Source organism: Pogona vitticeps, chromosome 1 (assembly GCF_051106095.1).
Source record: "Pogona vitticeps strain Pit_001003342236 chromosome 1, PviZW2.1, whole genome shotgun sequence".
Lineage (NCBI taxonomy): Eukaryota > Metazoa > Chordata > Lepidosauria > Squamata > Agamidae > Pogona > Pogona vitticeps.
Genome location: NC_135783.1, coordinates 36,397,738 through 36,408,072, shown reverse-complemented (window position 1 = coordinate 36,408,072; position 10,335 = coordinate 36,397,738). Strand labels below are relative to the sequence as shown.

Sequence of the window (10,335 nt, the reverse complement as noted above, 5' to 3'; positions counted from 1 at the left end):
ATGGGTAAAGGCAGATGGGATGGAATTGGGGTTGTGGGAGTTTCCTCTTTATACACTTCAAAACATAGCAAATTGTAGGGAGAGATTATCCTGGGGTAGCTCAAAATTTATTCATGTGCATTTAACAGAAGATTCGCTTTAACATGCAAGAGGCTTTTGGGAACCTACCACCTATGCTTTTCTTTTCACCTCACACTTTAATAGTCTTCAATATATCTCACAGTAAATCCAATCTTGACTGGCACAATTGTATTTCCACTAAGTTTTTAAAAATTTAAAAGTAATACCAAAATTATGTATGAAATGCATTGAAAGGGCTATCTCAGCTTTAGAAAGCTGTACCAAATCTGATTTATTCCAAAATCTTTTAATTGCCTACCCTGAATGAAGTGCTTTTTGTTCCCCATTAATATAGAAGTTTATTATAATAAAAGGTTTACTAGCTAGAATGTAGCTAGAAATCTACACCCCATATTGAAGACAGAGTTTAAGAATGTCTGCAGGAATTTTCTTGGGAGGGGTAACAATGCATAGTGGTACACATATCCTACTACAACTTGAATCTGTCTGTGTACATTAAGCTGCTAATGCCTGCCCCACCATGGACACCAATGACACCAATGGGAAGGATTATCAGTCTATAAAACTCCACTTCTTTTACATCGGATGCTTAGATATTCCAAATGTTCTTCATTCCAAAATACTGGCAATTTATTATTGTGAGTTACGGGTTGTGTCTAGTGCAAGCCTTCTGGTCATGTAAAAGCAGAATCTAGATTGGAGTATTGGTTCAAGGTTGGCGTATAAGCTACCCAACTTGGAAGCTTTCAAATTGTTACCAACTGTACCACAAATGTTTATCCATCTCAAACAATTATTATGTCCAGCTACTTACATTTAAAGCACTGAAATACTGTATCTGTAATATTTTCTATGTCTATATGAGCAGATCAAGTTTTACTTGTTCTTTATTAGTACTTGGCATATCTACATTTTTTACTTGAAGCAGTTATAAGGAAATTTTGCTAACGTTCAGCATAGTTTAAAAGAAAAGTGAGTGAAAAATGAAACACTAGAACCTATTTTTTATTCAGTATCTAGATGTGACACTTGAGTCTGTCTACATTTTAAAGTTTTTTTTTCATATTGGTTTCTATGTACATTTGAATTGTATTATATCGGTATCTGTATCCTTATTGTGACTTTGATGTAGTTTGAACATTTAAGGTTTTTATGTACACACTGAGAATAGTTACATTTAAAAAGTCATACCATGCAACAAATGTAAAAGAAGTTGAATTAGACTTGAGTAACCTAAAGTGCAAATTCATCTATTTATACCATTAACTTTCTGCTGAATGTATTTAGAAATTCTCTATAAATTTGAATACTGTTTATTAATTCCACTTCTTTTCCAATTTGAACAGTATTTATTTGACAGAAAAATATACAGGTAATTGTAAAACCTCAGCAATACCTGTGTATGAGCAGGGATCAGTATATACTATGTATTCTAGGCTGCAAGCTTTTGTTTGTCAAATTTTGCTTGGGCAATAACTTCAGTTAATATGGTAGCTCTCCAGTCTGGTAAAATACTTTGAACTAGGTTGATAAACTAAATTAAACATATTATGAGAAGTTAACCATAAAAATGGCAGATTTTAACAGTGGAACTTCCTTTTTCTTAAATGAACCTATATGATCATAATATAAATTTGCTGTGCCAATTATTTAACTATGGAGAAACACTTTTGTAAAGAGAAGTCACATGGGACAAACCAAAAGATGCAATCCCTTCCCATGCCAGTTTCAAGGGGGGGGGGGGGGGACACGATCACTGCACTACTACGAGTCTTCTTGCAAGTTGGTGATGCTGGATTTAACTGCAGCAGCAGTAGGAATTATTTATTAAAAGTATTTATCTTTTTCCGCCCATCAGAACTCCCTTTGCCTTCTCCAGAGGTCTGGACCTACAGTACCTAACAATCCCATTAACCATGGCTGATGATAAAGGACTGTGGGAATTGTAGCCTAAAACACTAGGAAGGCCAAAGTGACAAATTATGGGAAATGCAGTTCAGAAATCTCTGGTGTGCCAAACATTCCTCTGTTTTATCCCAGGATGTAGGTATATCCCTGCAAATGCTGGCAGTCTGCTTCACAGGGAAGGAGGAAGAGAATCTTGTTTACCCTTCTTCTCAGGCATCGCCCCCATGGGAGAATGTGACTAGAAAATGCACCAGACTACAACCAAAGGCACCATGCTTTGACACATTCTGAGGCCAAACAATAACAGCAAGGAAAATCTGCCCTCCATTAGGACACATGCACAGCAGTATCTCTTAAGAAATTACAATGATGCTGAATTCATACAACCAAGGTTCTTCAAATAAGAAACGTTCAAGTGAATGTTTCGAAACTGTTATATTATCCTTGAGACAATTCAGTATATGTCCACCTCTCACATACAATTGCCTGCTCCCATTTAAAATAAAATAAAAAATAACTCACACACTGTAAAAAGACCTTAAGATACCCTGTTTCCCTGAAAATAAGACCTAACCTGAAAATAAGCCCTAGTATGATTTTTCAGGATGCTTGTAATACAAGTCCTACCCCAAAAATAAGCCCTAGTTAAGTGAAAGCCCGCCCTTCACCATTGTGTAACAACCAGAAGATGTGACTGTATTTAAATAAACATAGACTGTATATACATGAAAAAATAAAGCATCCCCTGAAAATAAGCCCTAATGTGTTTTTGGAGCAAAAATTAATATAAGACCCTGTCTTATTTTCGGGAAAACAGGATAGCAAAACAAGAACATAACTTAAAAAAAATTAAATACTCCAAACTCTTGACATTAATTTATAATGTTCTGTTTTAGGGAGAACTTACTCCTAATGGGCTTCTGGCATCCAGGAAAAAGCCGAAAAAAGTTTTCAGGAAAACACTATGTTTATATGACAAATGAAAAATAAGTTTGTACTTTAGCAAAATGTCTGCCAAGAGTAGCTTTTTGAGCTAACACTCTAATTCAGATTTCTGTTCCATATTTAATAATAGTGAAAGCCCAAACAGCAAAAGCAGATTAAGAGAAAAACTGTGACAGTTGAGCAACAGAACTACATTATTGAGTAACAGCAAATTAAATCATGGAAGTGGTATGTTTTGAAGACTCAATCCTTTCAAAACAAAACAAGTAGAGGGGAAAATCACTGTACATTACAACTTGGAGGCTGTTAAAGTGACAAATTCAGAGACTGTACAGTGCAAGACATGCTTTTCCAGTCACAACTTCAAAACAGAATGAGTGCAAAAGAATTTAAAGCTTTTTTTTGTCTGAAGTCAATTTACTTTTCAGGATAAAGGAAGCTAGAACACAGTATTACAGAGAGTTCTTGCCAAATAACAGTAAGGTCTTTTTCTCAACATAAAACTTTTAAAATTTGAACATTGCAGTAACAAGCCTGTGGACTGAACAAAACCAGTATGTTCTGTCCAGCACTTAACATTGCTTTTAAACCTCTGAATTGGTATCAGTAGTGTATAAACCAAAAACCACAGATAAAAAAGAACAAACCTCTCAAGTCCTGTTTTAGCTAGGAGTGGCTCTGCCATCTATAGGCAAGCAGGAAGAAAAAAAAGCTTGGCTGATATATTCTCCTGCATTAACGAGACAAAATGGCCACACAAGAAAAGAAAGAACTGTGCTGAAACCATATGCAGAATTGTGGCTAAGGAAACAAGAAGCTGCTCTCCAAAAAGGTGGGAAAGGCCAATGATTGAATAGCAACTCCAGGCAAATGCTTTACCAAGCTGACTAAGCAATGCATGCATCTCTCCATGCAAGATAAAAATATGGCTCTAAATGCTTAGACATAGGGTATGCATTTGTGAAAAGTAGACTAAAGTCCCTTCCTTTTCAAATTTACAAAAATATATATAGCCAATACTGTAAGCTTAGGAAGTCATTTTTACTTGTTATGTAGACTTTCACATGTATAAACTACTTTTCAGACATTCTAAACAAGGTCACTTGCAAAAAAAAATTAAACTATTTCCCCAAACATACTTTTTTAAAAATGCTCTCTTTTTTTCAAGTGAACAGGACATCTGCTATCTATCCATTCTTAATTTTCAAGGAAATGAAGTCTGGATGTATTTAAGATATTCATTTATGGGTACAGATGCATAAATGTAAGTTTCACTTTATAGTTGCACAGAAAAAGAAAGTTAACTTTTCAAAACATGATAGAGCATGTTTGGTTAGTATAAATCTATAGCAAATTATAATAATCCTGTGCAGGAGGCCCACTCAAACAGAAGCAGGGCAGGGGTGGGAAGTAATGTCTCATCAATGACAGAAAGTTGTTTTCAAGTCTATGGTGTTCTGAAGAACCAGCAGCCTGAATGACACCATGCTGTGGATCACAAGATCTATACCAGACAACCTTCCTGGATCACTAGAGCAGTGCATTTCCACAGAAGTGTCATTTCATCCCAAAGTTATTTATTATTTCTTAGGCGTTTTGACTTTCTAAGCGAACCTATTGATTCAACAACCTTCTTCCGTTTCCTAGGAGTCTCCTCAGTTGGTGCTGAGCCAGAGGAATTTCCTACTGCGCTTTCCATAACCTCTCGCAGTTTGCGTTCGAGCTCAGCCAGCCGGGCATTCTGCTCACCTATGATCTGGGTCTGCTCAAGCAGTTTCTGATCTTGGTCTTGGAGCTGCTTTTGCTGTTCCTGCACTTTGGTGCGAAGCTCTGATATTTCCCGCCTCAGCACAGTCACTCCTGCACCATTAGTTTTAATTTGTTGCTGAAGTTTGGTGACCTCCTGCCTTGACGGGTTTTGTTTGGAGAAGAGCTGCATCGTAGTTAAGGCTGCAGAAGGACCTGGAACTGCAGAAAGAGTGAGTTAAGGTTTTCCCCCTCCTAATTTCAATTTTTGATTCTAGGGCTCCAAAATGAATACCAAGGTTTGTAAGGAAATATTAACATCCACACCTGCTACACTAGCACAGAAACAAATCTTTATGTATCAGCAAATTCACTGGGGATATTCAAAGATTTTTACATTACTGCTAGCCACCTAAAGAGTAAAATATCTTCTGCTTAGAACTGCTGTTCTTGTCTACAGCCAGTTAAACAGGTTGTACTTCAAGCTAGTATACTCATAGTGACAATTCAATGTTCTTTTCAATGTCACATTCCAAGCAGTGTATCCTGCCTTTTAAGTGTTTATCCCAGCTACATCAAAGGTGCTTCTAGCTGAAGCAACTCCTGTGTAGCTGGGGTAACATTTAAATGACACAATTGTCTGAAGTACTGCTTCTCTTCCATGGAATTATATTCCATCCAGTCCACACAAACTGCTGCCTTGGCATGTGCTAATTCCATTGCCAACACCCATGTATCATAATGCCTCTCTAATATAATTGTGTCATTCAAAAATTATTCCAGACATGCAAGAGTCACATAAATAAGGACCTCTGACAATATTTTGAAGGGCACCAATAAACTACACACATACCGTGGTACTAATGTGGAGACTGGTATATGCAGCCTGGGTATGGAAAAAAGGTGGGATTTCCATTTTTCCCTGATGTGTATCCCTGCTCCTATAACCCTCCTCTCTATTTACCCTCCTTTCTTTTTATACTTCCACTTCTGTGATTATTTCTATTATTCTATTATTGCAGTCTTTGCACAGATATCCAATATTGTGCAAAAACCTGTTTTTGAACAAAGAATAACATGGCCAAAAAACCAATTGCAAACATTCAGATTTCACTGTTTGTCTTCTGCATTTAATGCTGGATGCCAACAGATACAGTTTGTGTTTTCTAAAGACAAACTCCAAAGTGCAAAGACTGGATTGCTTGGCCACTGCCAGGTACTGTTTTTAAGATTCAAATATGTTGAACTAGCCAAAGTCATATTAGAAACAGAAGACTAAAAGAACGTTATCAAATACTAATGCTGACAGATGTAACAGAAAATTGATTTATGAATCATGCTGAGCTCCTCACAACTAAAAGCAAAGTTTCAAGCTCTACATTCTGCCATCTGAAAATCTCCCAGACTTTACGTGAAGCATTAGTAATTTCATTATAATGTTGACATCCACTCCGCGGTTATCCTAGAACTCCAAGAACACCTTAACAGTACTGATTTGGTAAGGATTAGATTGGTCAGTTGATTCAGAAATAAATTGTATGGTGGTAAAATAATATTTTTGCTGAAATCCAGGATTACACATCAATGATCCTCAGCAGCAGCAAATTGCTTAAAAGCTTCTGGTGATTTCAGGGTACACGCAACTTTCTTACATTGTGAATACGTTGTGTGCAGCCTGAAATCACCAAAGAAGCCTTTCATCAGTGGCAATTTTCCACTGCTCATGACAATGTTTCTGTTCTATACACAAACTATGCAACAGAATTTCAGCCAGTATTGATCCATTATCGAAACATTAAATACAATGTTTTGATAACAGTATATAACAGGATTTTAAGCCAATCTGTTATTAAATTTCCTTAAAGTTTCTATTTTAGGTACTGATATATTATCTAAACATTATGTTTAATATTTTGATTCGTTCATATTATTGTGCTCTATTACTTTTCATCATCTATTTTCAAACAGATCAGAAATTCTTATTTTGGTTATGATGTAACCAAATAGCATAATAGCCTGGGAAGAACTAAGAAATTCTAACCTCTCCACTACCTGCTCAAAAATTAAAAGCATCCTTTCTATGAACAGAACTCTTCTCACAGATCTCCGGACTAACAGTTTCTAATTTTAAACTGCTATGTAGTTTTTTATGTGCTGTCAAGTAACCTAATGTCTCCTTGTTAACAGCCCCGCTCAACTCTTGCAAACGGAAGGCTGTGGTTTCCTTTATGGAGTCAATCCATCTCATAATTAGACTTTTTCCCCCTGCCGCTTTCACCTTTTCTTAGCATTATTGTCTATTCCAGTTAAGTCTTCTTTTCTCATGATACCACCTGATGGCATCCACAAAGCTCCCCTCCAGCACCATATTTCAAACAAACGGATATTTTCCCTATCTGCTTTCTTCACTGCTCAGCTTTCACATCCTTACATAGTAACTGCAAATGAAATCTGGTTGACCATCTTGACCTTGATGACCAGTGATATATCCTTAAACTTGATGATCTTTTCTAGTTCCTTAATAACTGCTCTTCAAGTCTCAATCATTTTCTGTTTTTTGGCTGCAGTCTCCATTTGGAAACTGCAGTTGTTTATTAACAATCTTACCTAATACACTAAAGTAAACCAATGTTTAAATCATTACTTCCAGAGGAGAATCTGCTGGCTAGATAACTCAGTGAGTTAGGTATTAGGCTGTGAAACTAAAGGCTGGGAGTTCAATTTCTCATTGTGACTCTTAGAAGAGTTAGCCTGAGTTGCCTTCCAGAAACTGCACAATTCCAGAGCAGCCCCAGAAGAAGAGAACGGTAAACTATTCCTGAATACTGTATACTTCAAAGACCCTGGGAAAGGTGGCCATGAGTTGGAGCTGACTTGGCAGCACTTAATTATCATAATTAGTGAAAAAGAAAAAATCACAATGAAGTTGCTGTTTGCTGCATAAAGTGTGTCAGAAAAAGTGAAAGACGTACCCGGAGCTGCTGCTATAAGTCGTCCTGATACATCTGACCCTGGCAACTTCCTCTTTAGAATTGGAACTATCTTCTCATCAAAATATTCCATTGCCATAGATGAAATGTCCCTTAACTCCTGAAGGACTTCATGGGCTCTCTGTGGAGCTTTGGTAGAATTTACATACCTTAACACACGGTAAATTTCATCAATTACCTAAATCAAATGGGAAAAATGAAGATATAGATACTGACACGACCAAAGAGAGCATATCTTTCAAGTGAGACTTTCTATAATGACATTTTATTGTTTCAAAACAAACTGAAAAGTACTTGAAAGGACCAAAACCAGAGAGGCTATTCATAGTCTGTTTGATTTATTGTCACAGCACATCCAACCACTATAGAAGCAACAAATTATAATCAATATTATTTAAATGTTCTCTGTGCTTGATTTTGGATACCATGGTATAAAAGACCTGGCAATCAGTTAAGCTAATCCGCTATTATGAAAGAGCAGCACTCTTGGAAAAGGAAGCTTAAACAGCTGTGATGCTTGCAAAATGCTGCCAGCTACTATGAGTGTATCCCTAAGAAAGTATTCAGTCCTAGGAACACGCAAAAGATACTTACCGTATTTTTCGCACCATAAGACGCACCTTTTTCCTACAAAACAGGGGGGTGGAAAGTCTGTGCGTCTTATGGAGCGAAGAAAACAGATTATATTTTCCTCTTTTCATCTCCTAAAAAATTGGTGCGTCTTATGGAAAGGTGCGCCTTATGGAGCAAAAAATACGGTATTTGATTCTATTACACTTTAATGCTGCATTTTTTCAAATTACCTTTCCAGGTATAAAACAGCAGAGGTTAGAATCCACATACTTCATAAACGTCATATTTAGCAGTGACAGTCTTGTTTCTACAGCAGCAAGAATATCTGCATGACGAGCTAAAGAGTGATTTCTTCTCTCTGATTCACGCCTAAAGGGGAAAAAAATATCTAAGACAGTCACTTCAGACACTATAGATGCCAGCAATCAGCAAGAAGAAACCCAAAACATTATAGAAGGGAATCTTGAAGCTTTGACTCCTACAGAAACAGGGTTGTACAAGAAAGAATCTGACTGATTTCTGTCATAGGAAATGGAGTAAAGCAACCAATTCAATTCATTTTGTTTTCTAATATAGAAATGTAGCTTCAGCTATTGCGATCAAACTATGAAAAAAACCACAGTTATATTATTTTTGAAGTAATCTTCAAAAATTGCTTGGTGGAGACATCAGACAAAGGCATTCCTTGGCAGCCCATATTCTTGGGTCAGCTTTGTTGTCCTTGCTAGTGAGGGCTCTATTATGCTTTGTAGGTCGAAAGTCCACATGAAGCTTACACAAGTATTCCACAGCCATGTAATAAGTACCTCAGGAATTGTTTTATTCTTCTGTTCTCACAAAAAGGCTCTTCTCAGGAGAATGTGTGTTCTACTAAAGCAGAATGTGATACCATCGACTTTTAATATTCTTAGGGTTTCCCTATCTCAATCTAATGCATTATTCACACTCTGAACGTAGCACAAAATTACTTGGAATTGCATTTGTACCTTTTACTTCCAGAAATGGGATGGAATAAAAGCAGCAAAAATATTCCACCAAAAAGGAAAAAAAAAGTTCAACTCTTAAGAAATTTATTTTCAATCATGCTTATGCATAGTATCAGTAGTACCATTTTGTATTAGCTTGCCATGTTAGAAACTTGTATGAAGATCTGACCTTTTAACTAACATAAGGAAAGCATTTTGTAGAATGTATTGTTAAAAGAAATAAGGAAAACAAGAACAAGGTGACAAAGAAAGGTTATAGATGAGACAGCAAAGAGAGGTCTAAAATTCCAAAAGAGAGCAGAATTCAACTAGGGCAGAAATCAGCTAGGGTAAATTTGACAATTTGTTATAGTAATATGTCTGTTATACTAGATATATGATCCGTAATATATGACTAATAGGGTATATAAATGCTGGCGCACATCTATAAACTCTGAGACACACTGTTCAGGTATTAACCCATGTGAACTCCTTTATTTTGCAGAATAAATTTTAAAAAGTCATTTCATAGTGGATGTTCTCTTTTTCTCTTATCTTTTAGGTAACTGGACATTGGCCTACCAAGGTGTTTGAACTATTAATTTTTGCAACATAACGATGAGCTTAAATTCTTCTCACTATACAGATTATATTTCAGTTTCTGCTCAACGCTGACAAAGATCAGCATGAAGAAACTCACACATTACTTGAGCAGAGTACTGACAACAGTTGGATAATGTATGATTCTGCATAAGGAATACCGCCTAATTTGTTTGTTCACATCCATGGTAAAATTATGAGTTGTAACCCGCCCAGAGTAGTGCTGTGACACTAATGGGAGCAGAATACAAACTGAATGAATGAATGAATGAATGAATGAATGAATGAATGAATAAATAAATAAATAAATAAATAAATAAATAAAATACCTCCTTTCCATCTATCCTCTAGAAAAATTCCTTCAGAGGGTGATACAATTGAGAAAGTCCCACATCTAGAGGTCACTGCAGTAATCTTAAACACAATAGACTCCACAAGAATTTCACCGTGGATGTGAACAAACAAGATTCAAATTAGGAGGTATTCCTTGAGATCCAGTGCTCAGAAATCTGAAAGGCTTAAAAGAC

General features: G+C 36.3%; 1 protein-coding gene across 1 annotated transcript in view; it reads right to left on the bottom strand.

The window, feature by feature from the left end:
* Window positions 1–2,405: 2,405 nt before the first annotated feature.
* The window catches only part of FBXO28 (F-box protein 28), a 30,279-nt gene continuing 22,349 nt past the window's right edge, over window positions 2,406–10,335 (bottom strand). Inside the window, exons 3-5 of the mRNA XM_020786576.3 lie at window positions 8,474–8,612; window positions 7,653–7,848; window positions 2,406–4,902 (exon numbers count right to left, since the gene is read on the bottom strand). Coding sequence (XP_020642235.1) covers window positions 4,508–4,902; window positions 7,653–7,848; window positions 8,474–8,612 — 730 coding nt within the window. The 3' untranslated portion in view covers window positions 2,406–4,507. The remainder of the gene's footprint in view (window positions 4,903–7,652; window positions 7,849–8,473; window positions 8,613–10,335) is intronic.